Raw genomic sequence first — 20,684 nt, forward strand, 5'->3', positions numbered from 1 at the left:
TCAGGAAACATCGTGCACAGCATTGAAGGGAGGGGGGCCTTGACTTGAAAGCCCCCTCCTCCGGCCTAATTAGTGTTGATCAACATGCAAAGTATTCCCTTTGAAAAAAGCAAGTTTTGAAAAATGATTAATTGCTCATGTTACTTTTTTATGACATTTGTTCTCAATTTTTGCTCCTGAATGTCGCATGCATGCTTTAAGCCTCTCCCAAGTATTGGTTCAACCCCTAAAAAGTGTTTGTCAAGGCTCCTGTCCGTTGGAATGTGAATGTTCTGGAACTGTTACGGTGTGAATGATATGTATTTGCTTCAAAATTTTAGTGGATATACTGTCTGCCTTAATTCGAAGATGTATTTTGGTAGGCATCACTACAAGAATGAAAGTAACTGGAATTTAATCTCGTTAAAAACAAACCCTCTTCTCAAGTGAGGCATGGGCTGAAAGTTTTATGCCATACCATGACAAAAGGAAATAACCCTGATTTTTTTGTTGTTGCAAAATTGACTTTTTTCTTGATTTGGGATAAGAATTCTGTATTCTCGAAATAACCTTCAAATTTCTGAAATAAAGACATTTCAAAAGCAAGTATCTGTAGTATTTTTTACTGAATTGATGGTTTTATGCATACATGCATCATACATGTACATGTACAATGTACACTGTAGCTCCAAAATGGAATGTCAACATACGTGTAATACTAACTAATAACATTGTCTTGTACTTACCATGTGATCTAACCTATTCATTTACAACTGGTATACATGTGTATGTAGTTAAATTACTCTGTGGTTATTTTTCGCCATTTTTTCTTTCTTTGTTTTATCCCAAACCCTGGTCATTGAGTTACGGTTATTTATTTCAAGATAACATTTTTTGAAGAAAAAAAGATTGTGATACAATCTGTTTGGTTTGGCATTTATGTTTGTATCTGTCGATATAATGAACGTCGAAACAAAATCTGTTTGGCTTTGGAATATGAAAGGGATTGTAAATAATGTACAGAGGCTCTGTGAGGTGGGATGTATTTTATCAGCATACCCAATAAAAGGGGGCCGTTTTTAAACTAAGCAATACTGTTAGCTATTGAAGGTAAGTATAAAATACATTCTTGACCCCTGTGCAAAATTTGCAATGCAGGTGCACCAATAAGTGTTCCTGTCCCATGACAAAAGGAAGTAACTTGTGGAATGAGTTTCTTGGAAATGGAGACAAATGTGTCGGTTGTTTTATGTGGAAATACATTTCCATATATTGAATTACTTGCTTTTGAATTTCAAAAAGTGGGGTCTATGCGACTCCAATTCCTTGCGTCATATACATGTACATGTAGAGCACATAAAAGTATCCTAAATAAAGAAAAGAAGTCGATCTTGAAAAAAAATATCAGAGTTGCTTCCCTTTGTCATGGGACGGCTGAATAGCATTGACAGTGTCAAGTACTTAGGTGATTATTATTTTATCATATTTGCAATTTACCACTTCTAATGGGTTTTTTTAGCCATGTAGAGCAAACTTTTTACATGTAGCAGTATTAGGAATATATGTATAAACATTAAAAACACTTTCCCATCAGGAGTTGAGCACTATCTTTTCTCACAACAATATTAGCAGTCCCAAATTTATCCTATATTTTATGTAATGTTCATGAATTATATCGCTTTGTTGTTTTTGTTGTATTATGTACAGTCAGGCACAGATCCATCGGGATTAGACACAATGGCCCGTATTCTGAAGTCGGGTTTAACTTAAACTCAGGTTTAAAGTTGTGGTTTAAGTATGGGAAGCCAAAAGTATCAAAATTTTTATTAAGTTGTATGTTTCTTATGTTACTGTGCTCTTTCCTGATTCATCGATGGTGAAGACAATCATCTATTTATACTTCCTACACACTTATGAATGATTTGAGAGCCAAATGAGCTGAAAGTATGATATCTCTACTGTTAGTGATTATGTAACAATTGGCTGTCCATACTTAAACCACAACTTTAAACCTGAGTTTAAGTTAAACCCGACTTCAGAATACGGGCCTATAGGTTTGAGAGGCCGACTATTGTGCAAAAACAATAATGCCCCAGAAAATGGTACTGTATCTAATCCGCCTGGATCTGGGCCTACATACAGTAGCACCTTACGTGATTATTTATCAGAATGCACGCATTGGAAATAATTACTGTTATCATTATTACTCCTTTAAAAAAAAAATTGAGAAATCTCTTATCGCAGATATTACTCACTATTTTGAAATATATTTTCAACCCAATTTGAGCTGTAATGTTGCAAAATGATTTAAGTTTGATATTCATTTCCATAGGAGCTCATTTTAAGACCTGTAACTTCATGAAAAAAACAGCATAAATCATTGCATATACTCTTTATGTTTTGGGGATGGGGACAAGGTGTATTTACAGTATAAAAAAAAGGAGAAATGTCATGGTTAATCCTACATACGTGTACTATCATCTGTAAAATGATTTGATTTATTACAACACTGCAGAACATACATGTACATTTATTCTCCATAATCATGGGATGAAAGTTTTTTTTATTTCCAATGAGTTCAAGGGTATTTTCAGATGTACATGTACATGTATTGGTAGTTTCTTTTCATGAGTGGAAACTGTTTTTACATTGGTTTGCATGTGCATTGTGTTTCCCGCAAAGTTTCATTGGTTTTTTCCCCTCCAATGCATGAGATAATGACCAGAGCAAAGCAGTATAGAGCCATTGAAACCGATTGATAATACAATTACAAATTCTGAGACTCTTTTCTTTAAAAAAAGAAGTTTTTGAAAAGAAATGAATTGCCTATATTCTATGAAAATGTCCTGTATACAAACAACCCCTCTCCCCTTCAAAATTCATATCAAGTGTGCGGTGCAATAGTGTTGGCCTTTTTAAATATTTCGTTCTTAGTTTTTCTGTGATAGAAATTCTAAATACAATGATGATATAGTTGTTAACCCACAGAGGCTCCCGTAATGCAATGAAAACAACAAATTAAGTCATTGTTTAATAATGCAAATTAGCACACTGTTATATTCTATATAGCAATGCAGTGAATGCAGAAAATCATTGTTTTGAAATACAAATTGGCAATCAAGGCTCCACACTAACTTTTTTTCTTTGTGGCCCAATCGGTCCACGAAAATCATCAATTTCATATTTTTGCTGGCCTTCAATGCAAATTTAGTGGCTCCTAAAACAATACAACAACATTACAATTTATCAAAACTTTGGTCGCCCAAACGGGCCACCAAGTGTTGACTTTTACAGAATTATGGTGGCCCGACTCTCATTTTTGGTTGCCCCAGGCCACTGCTAATGTCGAGCCCTTGTTTAGATATCGCTATATAATTAGCAATGCAATGAAAATGACAGAATAATTGTTCGAAAACTTAAATTGGCAATCTTTCATTTAGATATTGCTACATTTTAAATAGCAATGCAATGAAAAAAAACAAAAAAAATTTGTTTTAAAACACAAATTAGCAACCTTTTGTTCAGATGAATATATTTTGAATAGCAATGCTTTGAACACAACAGAATCATTGTTTAAAAGTGCAAATTGGCAACCTTTCAGTTAGATATTGCTTTATTCAACTGATGATGTATCATATTTCCCTTTTTCAAAGTATGAAAATGAATAGAAAATGAACACTCATTGCCAATTTGAAGAGCAAAAGAAGATTAATGAGTGTCATAAATTGTCTTTTTTTTTTTTTTTTCGACTGACAGGTTGCTGGAAGATTACCCTTCACAGTCGACGGACATCCCTCAATCTCTACACAGCGTCTAACGAGGAGGCATGGAAGTGGACCAATGCTATCCAGGATGTGATCGATACCAAACCACCCCTAGAAACACCCTTCCAGACTCTCATCAAAGAAATAAGGGTATGATCATCGATATCCATAGCTGGATAGATCTATAACACGCTCTTTGAGGCAAAAAAGTACCCCAGAAGGTCAAGTGGGCACAAAGTTCCACACTCTTTTCTATTGCCTGTGCCTGTGCGTGGAGCTGGCATGGAGTACAGCACAACATACTGTTCATTGTGTATAGTTGTGCTAAAAAGTTAGTGAACCACACCAGAAAATACACTCCTTTATGCTGAGTGTTAAATATAGACAACAACACTACAAAGAAACAAACTTTATTGAATGTGATATTTTAATACCTGACTTCACAATTAAATATCTAAAACATAGGAGAACTTGAATACATCAAAATATGTCCGTTTTTCTGGTGGAGTTCACAAACTTTTGACCACCACCGGACTTGGAGATTTTTCCTTTGCTTCAAGGTTGTGCATGCAGGAGCATAAAACGAGCTCTGTCCAGTCATGGATGTTGATGGGTATGATTGACCCTGGCAAACTATGTCTTTGGCAAAATGATTTTGGATATTATTTTTCTAAATTACCATTGTGGAGCGTTGTGGCCCAGTGGATTAATCTTCTGACTTTGAAACAGAGGGTCGTGGGTTCGAATCCCAGGCATGGCGTAATTTCCTTCAGCAAGAAATTTATCCGCATTGTGCTGCACTCAACCCAGGTGAGGTGAATGGGTACCCGGCAGGATTAATTCCTTGAATGCATGAGCGCTGAAAGGCAGCTCGAGCTAAAGCCGGGGTAATAATAATAATAACGATGCGCCTGGGAATAAAATATTTCTAGATAGATGGCGCTATATAAATGCCTATTATTATTATTGTAATGTAGAGTACTGTCTCATATTTCAATGCAGGGTTTTTTTTGTCACTATTTCAACACAATTGCTATTTTGGGTAGCAGGAAATTACCGATATAAAGACTTGTTATGTATGTTTCATCAATGAAAGTTATATGTAGTATTTGGGCATCATTTCACCAACACACAAGGGTAGGCATTGATTTTAAAACTGAAATTTGACTTTGGAAAAAGATTAAGAAGTCTTGATCAGATTGTCTTGATAAAAGTGCCATGATAAAATTTGATGTTTGTTTTAATGAAAATGTTGTTAGATTTGCCTTTTTATAGGACAGGGTGTAGCAATTTTAATATTTGATGATGATTTCAAGTTTACTTGCATGTAATTGGGCTAAATTAGTTTCAATGACATTGCATTATTTTTTATCCTATTTGTCAGGCACCATGTACATGTATATGTCGATACTCGTGAATGTCTCAAACCCTGGTGTACTGGTCCACCTGCATTCCCCCAATCAGTTATATCGGGAGGAGAGACCTGCGGGTCATAGTGATTCAGTTCGCTTTTCGCCTCCCAGGCAGAGGTGACGCCAAACAAATAATAATAATAATTAAAAAAAAAACCAACTCTTTACACAATTAGTAGATATTTTGTGCATTAAGCCAAGAAAAATCCTAGATTTATTTTTTGCCTGTGTTTTATAGGAGGCGAGTGTGTCAGGCAATGCTAAGGGATTAGAAAGAATCTACCAGCTTAACCCTATCCTGAGGAGTACGCCCCATCCACTCAAGGCTCCACTGTTACCCCTTCCGTATGGACACATCAGCAGTAGTAAGTTAACACATTATTCTACTCTGTATCCCTTTTGTATGGACACATCAGCAGTAGTAAGTTAACACATTATTCTACTCTGTATCCCTTCTGTATGGACACATCAGCAGTAGTAAGTTAACACATTATTCTACTCTGTATCCCTTCCGTATGGACACATCAGCAGTAGTAAGTTAACACATTATTCTACTCTGTATCCCTTCTGTATGGACACATCAGCAGTAGTAAGTTAACACATCATTCTACTCTGTATCCCTTCCGTATGGACACATCAGCAGTAGTACATGTAAGTTAACACATTATTCTACTCTGTATCCCTTCCGTATGGACACATCAGCAGTAGTAAGTTAACACATTATTCTACTCTGTATCCCTTCCGTATGGACACATCAGCAGTAGTAAGTTAACACATTATTCTACTCTGTACCCCTTCTGTATGGACACATCAGCAGTAGTAAATAAACACATTATTCTGCTTGGTATCCTTTCCGTATGGACACATCAGCAGTAGTAAGTAAACACATTATCCTACTCTGTATCCCTTCAGTATGGATACGTCATCAGTAGTAAGTAAATGCAATATTCTAATATGTATCCCTTCTGTGTGGACATATCAATGTAGTAAGCAAACACATTATTCTACTATGAATCCTATCAAAGTTCCTTTTGGAAGGTTGACGCAAAGTTCTTAGCATATAACATTATTTTCTGATGCGTACATTTGGTAATAACAGGTTGGTAATACAATCGCTCTCTATACATGTACATAACATGTTTTGTTGTTTGTATCTCAGATCCAGACAAGGGTTACTCCACCCTACAAGACGAAGCAGTGAAGATCTTTCCAGCTCTACAGGGTTCACTGGACAATGTTCCTGATCCTCTACCTCTTATACAGGTATAATAATCTAATTTGTGTGCGTGGACATGTTGGATTACCACGCGACTCTTATGTTACATAGCTCAGTGATTCATCAAATAACAATAACTAGCAATATTGTATTTGATTTGATTTATGTTCCTGCATTATCCGCATTTGCTCCCACTCTGCCGTTTTCTACGCTTTTCAGACATTTTGTCCTTTATTGAGTTGAACTAAAACGTGTTTCAGACTTCAATTGTGCAACTTCAACCTATGTTTTAAAGTGAATTATAAATTGTCTTGCTTCTTCCCTCTGGTGTCCCCTTCTTTTCTGTCCAGCCACCTCAAACCCAAGCGCCCTTCTCAAAACTTGATTAATATCCCGCCTCAACAAATGCCCATACCAAGAACAAGAACCAACACTTAACTTGACTCAATTACATATCCTTTACCATCTAAATAAAAAAATACTACTTTGTCGTACAGGACACAAAAATAACATTAAAAAAACAAAAGCATGGAATCGCCCTCAAATACCACATTTGAAACTTGATGAATGTTTGCTTTCTTTACAGACAATCCTCCAGACAGCACACGACCTGAAACAGTTGAGGGACGAGGTCTACTGTCAAGTTGTCAAGCAGACCACCCAGGTCCTCGATCCAGACGGTCACAACAATCTCCGCAACTGGCAACTAATTGCCTGTATGGCAGCAACATTCCTTCCAAGCCGCAATATCCTCAGATACGTTCGCTTCCACATAAAGAGGTGGGTAAAAATTGTTTTTATATAATTCTAGTGGGCGCGTCGTGGTCTAGTGGTTCTGACTCTCGCCTTTCAAATAGGGGGTCGTGGGTTCGAATGCTAGCCATGGCGTGTTTTCCTTCAGCAAGAAATTTATCCACATTGTGCTGCACTCAACCCAGGTGAGGTGAATGGGTACCCGGTAGGATTGATTCCTTGACGCTTTAGCGCCGATGTGGCGGCTCAGCTACGGTCGGGGTAATAATATGATACCACGTATCAAAGTGCAGTTGAGTATATGCACATAGTAACAGCGCTATATAAATGGACATATATTTTAGTATTATTATTATTATTGATGTTTCTGAACATTGCTACTGTCTAATTGCAAGTAGCAAATCATTCAAGTATTTCGAAATCGACACAGTCAAAGTTCTATTGCCGGCTAATGGATGAGTTAATGAAATTGTTAGATGAAGAGGGTCACTAGCCCATCTTAGTGCTCTAGTTGGCGTAAACAGAGTCAACATCTTAGTCTAAATACTCTGGAGCAAGTTTATTCAGTGTGTTGTAGACAAACAAGAGTAATTTGAACACTATTCTCTTTTTCAAAGGAAGCCATTGTAGTGAATTTAAAGAGTGGTAGGAAACAATAAACTTGAGAAACCTGTAGGCCTATGATTAATCTTGTTGCCCAATTTTGTAGATGCAAATTTTGTTTTGACCTCAAGACTTATCTCTTTTCATTGTTGTAGTGTAGTATAGTTTAATTCAATAGTATGATATTAAGTAGAATATAATCCAATGTATATTTTCATTTTCATTTGTCTCGCAATCTACTCTGGTCAACAAGGAAATTCGTGATCACTCTCGTAGAAAGTGTTCACTAGCTTTCTAGGAAATTCGTGATCACTCTCGCAAAAAGTGTTCACTAGCTTACAAGTTCACAAGCTTTCGAGTGCCGCTGCAACTCTTTATCAAGTGACGAAAATTATCTGATAACGAAGTCTATTTTTACCAATCCCCAGGACCGTACGCACGAAAGCGGGAACAATAGATGGGCACTGATCCGTGAAAGCGCGTGAACTTGTAAGCTGGTGAACACTTTTTGCGAGAGTGATCACGAATTTCCTAGAAAGCTAGTGAACACTTTTTGCGAGAGTGATCACGAATTTCCTTGTTGACCATAGTAGATTGCGAGACAAATGAATACCCTCTAGCGATTATTTCAGTCCGCAATAATGAACTTATTTAGTATTAATGTAGATAATATTTTAATGTAATGAAACTAAAAATAATAATTGTTTTTGTTTTCTTACGTAATAAATAATTTGTTTGTAAAGTGCACAGAGATCAAGACTGTTATGTACTATGAGTACAATATTATTATTATTAACTGAAAATCCTGTCATTTTCATTCATTTGTGTTTTCTTATCATTCTTGTAGACAAATGGACCTGTTTCCAGACACTCAAATGGCTAAGTATGGTGCTTTTGCTTTGGATGCACTCAAGAGAACAAGAACGAGAGAATTCCCTCCATCCAGACAAGAGATCATTGCTATCTTGGTATGCTAAATAATAGTGATAATAATGATAGGCATTTATAATAATAATAATAACAGCATATTAACCCAGGGTAGCCACTTCAGTTCCAAAAACTGTTCTCCCAGCGGGCCCTGCTATTATTATTATTATTACTATTATTATTAGCTATTTATATAGCTCCATCTATCTAGAAAATTATCAATTCCGAGGTGCATTGTTATATATTATTTTATCACAAAATATGTTTGGGGTGGAGCGAAATAAGACCCCATCCTCCTTGTAGGGTGAAGAATAATTGTAGTCTAATTTAGATCTTTGTGAAACACCCCTAGATCTGGGGTTCTTTTCATAAAACATGTTATATAATAAAAACAACTTTACAACAAAAGTTAAAAGCTACTGAAATGCTTCTATCTGATTGGCTGATAGTTAATTTGTTGTAGAAATCATGCATTTGTTATTATAATAAGTCTTTATGAAATAGGTCCCTGGAAAAGGCTTAAACAGGAATGCAACTTTTCAGACAAAATTCTGAATTTAGTCTTTTTAAACATACTTTCGGCCGTAGAAATCCCCTTTTTCAAGTAGGAAATTGGTCTTTCTAGATGTTTTTCAGACTTTTTTATCAAGCCTTAATGGCATCTGTGCTTAAAACTTTTCATGTTTCATGTCATTATGCTTTTTTTTTCTCAATCAAAGGGTCGGAGAGAGATGAATGCTACCGTCCATTGTCACGGTGAAGGCTCGTGTCAGATCACAATCAATTCATCTACTACTGCTGGTCAGGTAAAACATCAATTTCTATGTCTACATGTATAACCTGGCTCAAACCTTTGTGTTCTGTGCTCGTGTCGTCCATCCATCCTATTTTTCGTTTTCGCGATATTTACTAAAATATCTTAAGACTGATAAACTTCAAACTTTGTCTGATTTATGCATACAAAAGCGGCATTGGTCTTATTAGTATTAGGGATAATAAGGCAAAGGGTTATAGTGGTGACTATATATCTTAAATGATATTCTTCTTGCGAAAATGGGGAGAACCGTTTGGAATGAAACCTCAGATATACAGCTAGCTATCATTATTTTGAGGACGTGGAAATAATAGATATAGAAATTCAGACCTCAAGCTTTAAAAAAATAAAATACCTTTGCCCTTTTTTCCATCCTAGGTTTTGGTTGAGATATATGTTTCAGATGTACATGTATATAGTAACATGAACTGTTATTGATTGTGAAATTGACACAATTTCATTTCTTTCTTTCTTTGTTTTTGTTTATATTTTCTTGTCAAGGTCGTACATACATTGATCAAAGGAATGGGATTGGAGAAATGTCACAATCGCTTTGCACTCTATGAGAGAAGTGGACAAGTAGAAAAGGCCATTGATGACAGGACTGTGATTGCAGATGTTCTCACAAAGTTTGAAAGGTAAATGCACCAAGGGTGTCAGAGTTAAAGCTTTTTCAGCTGATTTTAGCTTTTCAGCATAATTTCAGCTTATTTTGCTTTCCCCTTGTACACAAACATGGGAGCTCTTTCAATTTCAGCTTCAATTCAATTTGATTATTTTATTGTCATGTCATCAAAAAACACAAATAATTGTCATCAGACTCTTAATAACAGAAAAATGCATAGGAAAATAGTATATATCACTTATCAGTCACAAATAATAAATACATCAAAAATACATACATGTAAATATGATTTACCCCAAAATATGAATTACAAATATACCTTGATTGCATGCATGAGTACCCACATCATGACACTAACACACAGATCCAATGCATGAAACAGAAATTGATACATGCAGTGGAACCATGCAAACTTCAAAAGGGTACTCAAGCATGCTTTTTTCTACACTGAGCCATCTTAATAAAAAGGAATGTTTTCATAATGGCCAATGGTGGTGAGTTTTTACCTGATTGCTAAGAATGCATGAATACTTGTAAGCAAGCAATCAAAGGACCGACGGCCTAAGGTCCTCTCCGAGGGACCTGGTAATGAGGTTTAATGCCTTACCAAAGGGCACTAGCGCACCAAGTGAGAATCAAATTCGGGTCACGGGAATCCGGAACTGCCGCTCTACCAACTGAGCTATCTCGCCTCCTTGCTATGCAAGGATTGATGAAAGTATATACTTCTTTTTTTATTTTTGTAGAATTTATTGTCTACCCCATTCAGCTACATGTATAAAGTCATTTGCTTGTTAGGTTTTCAGATTAAAAAAAAGAAATCAAAGCATATCATACATCTACAAGAAACTTGAAATATCAGGACTAAATCATGTTCCTCTTGAATCATTCCACAATGTGTAGGTATACAGCCAGGAATTTGAGCGACAGAGGCAAGCCTTGGCAGCTCTTCTTCAAACTGTTCTGTTTCCTCGATACCAAGAATGTGGAACAGGATAGCATAGAATACAGCTTCATGTATGAACAGGTAGGAAACAGCATTTGAATCAGGCAAAATATGATTTTTTTTGTTTGTTTATTTTAAGGGGCTACTTTTCACAACTTACAGCCTACATCTGCAGCATAAGATAATCATTGATGTTGCAATGAATTTTGCAATGGTGATTTTCCAGGGCTTTTTTTAGCATTTGGGGGGGGGGATTGCCCTGAGCCCCCTTTTTTCTTTGATTTGAATGGTGATGCTGGTTTAACCTATAAATTGTATGCTTTTATGTCGTCTCGCCACCTTCTTAGAGGCTGATGAAGCCATTGCCTTGCATGCGTTGGTGGTCTGCAGCTGGCGCATCTCTGACAACTCAGTTTACACTTATTCCTATATCCTCTGAGGGAGGGCGCTATGGTCATAAGATTACATGTATGACATCACATGCTTAAGGTCTACATGTATAATCTAGGAAAAAGCTGCAGCTGTATCTTTGCTGTTACACAAAACGTAAGCAATACATGTACGTCTTATGCGGAAGACTACAAGCATCGGCTGCAAAGCTACTAGCTATACATCCCTGTCTGGCTTTAGTTGTTTCCTTTTTTCACGAATGTCCATTGGAAGGTTTTCATATGATAAAGCCGCACGGAATCCTGGTCTATAAAAAGACCATAGCAACTTACGCAAGACGGGAAATGTATAGACAGTGGATGCAAAGCCACTGTTTAGAGTCTTCTGCATCAGACCTATTGCTTATGTTAAGCATAACATCATCAGACTTGTAAAAGTAAATGCAATACATGAAGCTGCAGCCTCCACCAATTGATAGTATAGACTAGTGCTGGTTGGGATTTTAAACATACATGTAAATGACATATGTGGTTATGATTTCAAAATGACTTTAAACAGAATCCAATAGACTAACGATGGCAAACTGATTTATAATAACAGTCATGAAGTAAATTTATATTCTACATCAGAATCTTGAAATCTCAAAGCATCTTTATTATTTGTTCATTTTAGGCAGTTGAGGATGTTCTTCGTAATCAATTCCCAGCATCGCATGATAAACTAGTTCAGCTAGCTGCTTTGAGGATGCAATCTCTTAAAGGGGATTATATTGATGGAGATTGGATGTAAGTCTTCACATTCACTATCTACTGTATAAGTATCCTCTAATATCATTATTTTTAGGTGATCTGTCAATCGACAGACGGTTACGCGCCCATTCTCGCGCGTAATGGCACTTTACAACATAGGATCGCCATTTTTTTTCATATCAATGCACCGATAATATAATTCTGAACAATTTGATACCTTGATCAACCTTCTACGACAAGTAATAACGGAATTAGCCTCCATCAAAGTTTACAGCACGTGCGCGCGCGCGCACTAACCATAGACAATATATGTGCAAAAACATGCCTATACAAAATTCATTATAACTGTTCAGGTAGTCCGTTGACCCCCAATTTTTTTTTCATATTCGAATAGAGTATAGATAGGAGATATGATTTCATGTCACATTTGACCCGAAATTTTATCATGACGTCATCAAAATGGCGTCAGAACTCAAAATTCCCATTTTCCTACTATGACGTCATCATAATTATGCAAATTTGACTCTAACTCCATAAATATTGGTCAATTTTCGCTCAGTTTTTTATATGTTGTAGCTGAGGACATACTCTTTTTAATGTGATGGCTATATTTACATTTAAAGGAATGGATCATCCTTAAAAATGGCAATTTATAGAGGCATGACATTTTCGCTCATTTTGCGTGCATTGTCTATGGGAAACGACTTTTTCTCAAAACTGAATTCTACATTCCTCTATTTCGCGAGCCATATCTCCAGTATTTTCTGTTGATTTTCTCTGAGCTTTGAATATGTTGTAGCTGAGATTGTAAGCTATCGCAAGTGTGGTCTCCATTTTCCGATCAGATGCCAGGATCATGCCCGTATTTCTCTTGCAAAATTGGATTTGAGATCCTCTTAATTTGCTTATGTGTACAGTCTATGGGAAATAGTGCTTATGTGTAAAGTCTATGGGAAATAGTGTAGCTCAGTTGATAAGGCATCAGACTTGCGTGCTTAGGGTCCAGGGTTCGAGCCCAGGGGTGAACATGAGAATTTTCTTTTTCTTTTTTGTTTCTTTTCAACATTTCACAAATGGTCCTTTATGACCATTACAAGGTATATAAGTTTAAAAATTGCACAATAAAATAGTTTAAAACCCTTTTAATATAACATGTACATGTACCATGTGTATCACCTACACCTATTTCACAAAACTTCTCATTTCCCTCTTTTCAAGAATATTCAACATGTTCTTTTCGTAATAAAAGTTCAGTTTTCAATATGATCATCATATTGATCTCAATAAACATGGTGATTGTCTTTCTGATCATGAAATCAGAGACAGATCACCTAATTTGTCCTCATGACGAATTAAAATTCTAGTTTGTTAATATTATCATTATTTTTGTATTGTTAATATTATTATTATTATTGTTGTTATTATGATTATTATTATTGTTATTATTGTTATTATTGTTATTATTATTATTATTACTATTATTATTATTATTTTCATTATTATTATTATTATTATTATTGTTGTTGTTGTTGTTGTTATTATCATTATGATTTTTATTATTATTGTTACCATCATCATTATTATTTAGTCGATTCCAGCTGCACCCAATTTTTATAGACCGCAGTGAGCTACCCAGGAGGAAAGATGAAAATATCAATCAGTTTGACAGTAACTTGTAATGTACGATTGCATGGTAGGAAGTAAATGACATTTTGACAGACATGAGGCCATAAGGGGTAGTGACAGAAATTTGTTTATTCATCTTATCATATTCTAAAACATTGGAAACAATTTTATATTGAGCTTATCTCTAGTTAGCTCTTAAAGATGTTTGTTTTTTACCCATCTGACATTGACTTCTTATATACATGTACGAGTTAGAGAAAGCAACAAGGAATGGCACCATTTGTTCCATGCTACCCCCCCAGCAGTGTTCCACTTGTACGTGGAGGAGCCGTGGTGTAGTGGTTCTGACTCTCGCCTTGTAAACAGAGGGTCGTGTGTTCGAATCCCACCACGGTCTGGCGTCCTTTGGCAAGGCGTTAATCCACACTTTGCCACACTCGACCCAGGTGCTAAATGGGTACCCGGTAGGATGTGAAAGTCATTGTAGCTTATCCAGTACTGTGTGCGCCTTACCTGCGACTGACTGGAATACTCCCCAGGGAGTGGAGGATGTGCACACATTGTGTGCGGGAATGACTGATTGAATCCGATGACCGGGGTAATATATCTGTAAAGCGCTTAGACATGTCGTTTAGATGTATTAAGCGCTATATAAAAGTGGATTATTATTATTATTACAGTTTAATTACTGTATTAGTGATGACTGTAAGTTTTTTGAGATATTGAATCGCGAAGCTAATTAAAATCCATCAATCAATCCTCCTTTCTCCCGTTCAGCCGAGACCTGTCATCGGTGTATCCTGTGGAAAGGTTTAAGAACGCCAACAAGAAGGAAGATAACGACTTTGCCGGTTTCCCATCTCTAAATAGATCTAGGAAAGAAGGCGTCATCTCGGTATGAACAATTTCAATTTGATTCCAATCAGTAAAATTACAGATGATTTCTTTTAAAGAGAGTCAGTGTTTTTGATAAGCTACTTCAGAATATTTGAAATCCAATCAATAAATCACAGATAAATTTCTTTTACATAGCAATTGTTTTTAGTATGAATAAACTACTTCCTGATTGTTTGAATTAGAATTTCAATTTGAACTCCATTCAGTATGTTTCTCAATGACATGATATAGTTTTTATGCATAGCAAGTGTGTTACTAGTTCCTTCAGAATATTTGAATCTAAATTTGAATTCCATTCAGTATTTGTATCGATGACATCAGGTATATTTCTGTAACCTACTGTAAACTTCTAGAATATGTGAATAATGTTTGGTAAATGAAATGGCACAAAATATTGAATATTTAACACTTAGTAAGGGGGGGGGGGTATTATGACTCCCTGTCAAAATTGTATGAATTTTCTGAAACTGCAGCAGATCTTAAGTTGTCATTTTATTATTTTTTCTTTCACAATATTTTGCATCTTTTTGGCACCATAATATCAGACACGGGGTTGCAGGGAAATTTGATGTTTTTCATATGGAGGATATATGTGAAAGTATAAGTAATGATATTAATTTGACTATGAAGTCCTATAGAAAACATACATGTATTAATGCACTACCAAAATTAAGTTGCAATTCTTTTTAGTGTTAAATTTTGTTGAATGGAATTGAATTTGTTTCTATCTAATATTCTAGGGAACATTGAGAGGGCTAGGAGAGAAGACTCTAAAAAGGCTTCAAAAGGCAGGTATGTTCACCAGTTAAATTTTTTTTTCCTTACATTAGTATGGGACTGTTTCATAGTTTGAAGCAACTATCAGTCAACCTAGGTTGCTAAATTTAAGGTTATTGTGAACAAATATTTCATTATATGACCTCTGAAATCTTCTACAATTTTCAATGTAAACAGCTTACCAGCACAAGGTTTAAGGTCAAATGATATGACGTCATGTCCATCCCTTTTTTCAAGTTTCTGTTCAGCTTGCTCTCATTTCTGTATTTGTGCATCGATGCTATTGATACAAACAATCATTGAGTAATACCACAGGTTTGTTTATGAGGATGATAAGGTCAAAGGTCATTTAGGGGTCAAGAGATCATATTGCCTATTCTATTGATCCTTAAATCAGGCAAGACTTGTGGTTCGTGACACACCCTATATTATAAATGTATTATACAGACACTTGGGTGGTCATTTTTATTGGAGTCTGGAGGAACCCATTTTGAAATCATTGTTATGTATCATCCAATTAGACCTTTAATTCAAAATGTTCATTTGCATATTCATCAACTTACCACATTTGTTTATATATATATATATATCTTTTTATAATCGTCCACTACCAATTGATGATTAATGCATAACAAGTAAGTTTAGCCTCTTTTTATATCTTCAGCTCATTTTACAACAAATTTGCATGAAAGTTTGCAGCATTTTTTCTTCCTAACTCTTTATTATAGATATGATGTGGAGTGTTGTACTACCTTCATTTCTTTCATTTTTTCACATTCATAGAAATTTAACTCCTAAATTGCTTTCTTTCTAACCTGAAAAAGAATATACAAAGAAACCCGTAATGAACTTTATTAAAGGAATTTTCCATCATCTGTAACAACAGTGCTTTTTCTTAATTTTCTAATTAGAAACCCAACCTGCTTTGCCATGTTAAATTCTGTTTTACCATAGCTTTTTGATTGGTTCTAATACAAAGGTTTCATAGGGCTAGCTGCTGCATTAGAGTTCAGTTAGATTTAACCAGGCTGGATGAGCATGTTGACTCCAACACTTGTTAAAGGACAAGTCCACCCCAACAAAAACTTTATTTGAATAAAAAGAGAAAAATTCAACAAGCATAACACTGAAAAAATCATCAAAATCGGATGTAAAATAAGAAAGTTATGACATTTTAAAGTTTCGCTTCATTTCACAAAACAGTTATATGCACATCTCTGTCAGTATGCAAATGAGGGAACTGATGACATCACTCACTCACTATTTCTTTTGTATTTTATTATATGAAATATGAAATATTTTGATTTTCTCGTCATTGTCATGTGAAATGAAGTTTCATTCCTCCCTGAACACGTGGAATTCCATTATTTTAACAATTTGTGGTTCAGGCAAGGAGGTCCTAATCGTCAAATTCCTAAAAATTGAGATATTGTATAATTCAAACAATAAAAAACAAAAGAAATAGTGAGTGAGTGACATCATCGACTCTCTCATTTGGATGTAACTGGCTCGTTCATATAACTATTTTGTTAAAAATAAGCGAAACTTTGAAATGTCATAACTTTCTTATTTTACATCCGATTTTGATGAAATTTTCAGCATTGTGCTTGTCTGATTTTTCTCTATTGATTCAAATCAACAATTTTCTGAGGTGGACTTGACCTTTAAAGGATAAAGCTAAATTAATGTAGTTGCAGTAAACAACAACAAGAATAAGTCTCTAAAATCTAGGTTTAGTTTCAACATAATATCATCTTAGATCTAGATCTGGTACATTTAGTGTACATGTAAACCTAAATACGATCACATTGAAGATTGCCATCACAGATACACAAAAAAGACCTAACATCTGTCTGGAATTTCTTGTTAATTTGGTCACTTCTAATAAATAACACATTTTTTACCAGAATAATTTGGCACATATTATTTTTTCATGACATACATTTGGGTGGCCATTTTATTGGATTCTGTTCAAACTCATTTGGGGATTTTTTTTACCATAGCAGGCAATTATTTTTTTAAAGTCATGTACAGTAATGTCCTCAATTCATCATATCATGGTATGAAGATTCATGTTCCAAGATCATAATGAATTGATTTGCTGTAATTAGAGACATGCTGGCCGGTGTGGTTCATTTTCTTCGCCCATCACACTTTTGATATGAAAAAATGTGCCATAGTGTATTGTCATATTCTCTTTATCTCTGTCAATCTTTCTTCCTTTCTTTCTCTCTTTCTTCTCTCTGTGTTTCTCTCTTATTCTTCTTTCTTGCTCTCTTTCTCTTCTATCTTGCTTGCCTCCCTTCTCTCTCTAACTCCAGCTCTGGGTGTGTGTGTGTGTGTTATATGTATGATAATACCTATAGTAAAGATACAGTTGTGCACATGTCATAGGTCATTACACTCTGCTGACCGCACACTTAGAGGGGGGGGGGTGTTGGAAGAAAATATTTGCAATCAGTGGCAAAATTTTATTACTAATGTACAACTGATATCTCAATAGATTATAAAATGGGTTTTCCGACACATGGCCAGCCATGCATTTGCCATGCGCCCGGTAATTATTATGCATACATGTAGTTGTAAAAAAATAAAAATAAAACAAATGATACACAGGTTTGTTCTTGCATTGGTAGGACTAGTGAGCATGCGGTAACTATGGAAACTAGTCTAAACCCACTTGGCTGCACCTCGTGTGTTTAACAGTTCCATAGTTACTTTATGCTCCCAAAACCTACCGATGCACTCACTTCTGTTTATCATTTGTGTACTAATGCAAAATTGTTTTTTACTTTTGCTTCTTGGTGCAAGAAGCAGGCCTGCATGAATATGCAATTAATTTCCAAAGTTATGATGATTTTTGGACCCAAACTTGACTTGTGATTGAGTTTCTTACAAAGTCCCATTAGTTCCATGAATGATGTGACACGATTGTGAAGAATTAACAGGATCAGGGAAATACATGTATGTTTGAAAAATGTTCATTTGATTGATTGCTAAAAGCTTCATCTTCTTATCTCTTTCAAATGAACACAGCATCAGATGAATCAATACTTGATACTGTTTATGCGGATGATATCTCAGCTACAACTACAGCAGTCATTGAGAAGTGGAAGACCTTCAAGGTAAGGATCTCTTAAAGGGGAAGTTCACCCAGACGATAAATAATTGTAGAAAAAATTAAAGAAAAATAATGAAGAAGGTTTGACGAATACCCATAAAAAAATAAGAGATTTTGAATATGAATTTTTTAATTACTAATTTGTGTTGTCATATGCAAGCAGCTCCCCCATATATCATGTTATATAAATTCCATAAATTCAATTTTTGAGTGGAACATTATGGATAGAAAAATTTTCATTTCAGAAGGGAGTGGTATAAAATGATATGTGGGATGATATACATGTATCCACCCCATAAATAAATAGGACTTGCAACTGTTGTAACTTTGCCGTTATCATTATTATGGCAACTACCATGGTAACCTTGATTATGATTGGTCGCTGAGTCCTGTTACCATGGTAGTTGCCATTATGGCAAAGTTACAACAGTTGCAAGTCCTTTATGAAACGGGCCCCTGATTTGCTGGATTTTGATGCTGATATCAATGATTGATTCCATTTAGTATTATGTTTGCTCAATGGTACATGTAAAAATCAACCTCACGATCAATCCCTAAGCATTATGTTATGTGACCCAGAATTTTATTAACCCGTTGGATACCGACTGAATATACTATAACACATGTTCTCCATAGACTCCAGTCCCCATATATGCGAGCTCACTCTCCAATGGGTTAATAGTCATTTTATTCATTCCCTTATTCAACACTTCAATCTTGAGCAAGCACAGGAAGCCTTCATGAACATCATCAGGCAGTGGCCATACTGTGGTGCCCGTCTGTTTGCGGTTGAATTTAGAGATACTGTACCTGTTATCCAAATTCGAATGATATCATTGCTATAACTTCTTTTTTCATTCCCTCATTCAGCATTTTAGTCCTGAGCAAGCGCAGGAATCCTTTATGCACATTATCAGGCAATGGCCATACTGTGGTGCCCATCTGTTTGAGTTTGAATGTAGAGATACCCAGTATCCAAATTCTAGTGATTTTATAGCTCTATATTCTTTTTTTAATTCCCTTATTAGCACTTCATTCCCGAGTAAGCTCAGGAACATTATCAAGCAATGGCCATACTATGGAGCCCATCTTTTTGAAGTTGAATGTAGAGATACCTGTCATTTGAAATCCGATGATGATTTTATAGCTCTAACTTCTTTTCGATCCCTTATTTAGCATTTCAGTCCAGAGCAAGCGCAAGAAACCTTTATGAGCATCATCAGGCAGTGGCCGTACTACAGTATGGCGCCCATCTGTTTGAGGTTGAATGTAGAGATACATGTACCTGTCATTCGAAATCCGATGATGATTTTATGGCTCTAACTTCTTTTTAATCCCTCATTCAGCATTTTAGTCCCAAGCAAGCACAGGATTACTTTATGCACATTATCAAGCAATGGCCGTACTATGGTGCCCATCTGTTTGAGATTGAATTGAGAGATACCTGTTATCCAAATTCGAATGATATCATTGGTATAACTTCTTTTTAATTCCCTCATTCAGCATTTTAGTCCTGAGCAAGCGCAGGAATCCTTTATGCACATTATCAGGCAATTGCCATACTGTGGTGCCCGTCTGTTTGAAGTCGAATGTAGAGATACCTGTCATTTGAAATTCAATGATGATTCTATAGCTCTAACTTCTTTTTAATCCCTTATTCAGCACTTCAGTCCAGAGCAAGCGCAAGAAGCCTTTATGAGCATCATCAGGCAGTGGCCGTACTATGGCGCCCGTCTGTTTGAGGTCGAATGTAGAGACACCCGGTATCCGTCAGGTCTGTGGTTGGCTGTCGGGGTTGACATGGTCGCCATACACAAGCAGGGTATGGCTCATCCAATTGAAGAAATCACATATGAAAAGTGAGTCATTCTTCTAATTATTATTTGAGCAATTATGGAATCCAACTGATTTGTTTATCCTTCATAATCCTTTGATTGTTACAGTATTGTTTTGGAGGTGTTTGCTGGTTACATGCATGTTTTTATAATGATATAGTGGATATTTATGGAGCACCTTCATCTTTCAAACATAGATCTCAAGGTACCGCAATTATTAATCTGGCTTTGCTAGGTGACTTACATGTAC

General features: G+C 35.7%; 1 protein-coding gene across 4 annotated transcripts in view; it reads left to right on the forward strand.

Moving 5' to 3' along the window:
- The window catches only part of LOC129274172 (unconventional myosin-X-like), a 67,644-nt gene that overhangs the window by 41,503 nt on the left and 5,457 nt on the right, over positions 1–20,684 (forward strand). For 3 of the 4 annotated variants that reach the window (XM_064109017.1, XM_064109018.1, XM_064109020.1), the window contains 13 exons: positions 3,736–3,893; positions 5,394–5,520; positions 6,315–6,418; positions 6,958–7,151; positions 8,575–8,695; positions 9,374–9,460; positions 9,970–10,106; positions 10,997–11,120; positions 12,102–12,214; positions 14,582–14,699; positions 15,442–15,493; positions 18,515–18,603; positions 20,262–20,458. In XM_064109017.1, coding sequence (XP_063965087.1) covers positions 3,736–3,893; positions 5,394–5,520; positions 6,315–6,418; positions 6,958–7,151; positions 8,575–8,695; positions 9,374–9,460; positions 9,970–10,106; positions 10,997–11,120; positions 12,102–12,214; positions 14,582–14,699; positions 15,442–15,493; positions 18,515–18,603; positions 20,262–20,458 — 1,621 coding nt within the window. The remainder of the gene's footprint in view (positions 1–3,735; positions 3,894–5,393; positions 5,521–6,314; positions 6,419–6,957; positions 7,152–8,574; positions 8,696–9,373; positions 9,461–9,969; positions 10,107–10,996; positions 11,121–12,101; positions 12,215–14,581; positions 14,700–15,441; positions 15,494–18,514; positions 18,604–20,261; positions 20,459–20,684) is intronic. The other variant, XM_064109019.1, reaches the window with a different exon arrangement.

This window comes from Lytechinus pictus, chromosome 13 (assembly GCF_037042905.1).
Source record: "Lytechinus pictus isolate F3 Inbred chromosome 13, Lp3.0, whole genome shotgun sequence".
Classification (NCBI taxonomy): Eukaryota; Metazoa; Echinodermata; class Echinoidea; order Temnopleuroida; family Toxopneustidae; genus Lytechinus; species Lytechinus pictus.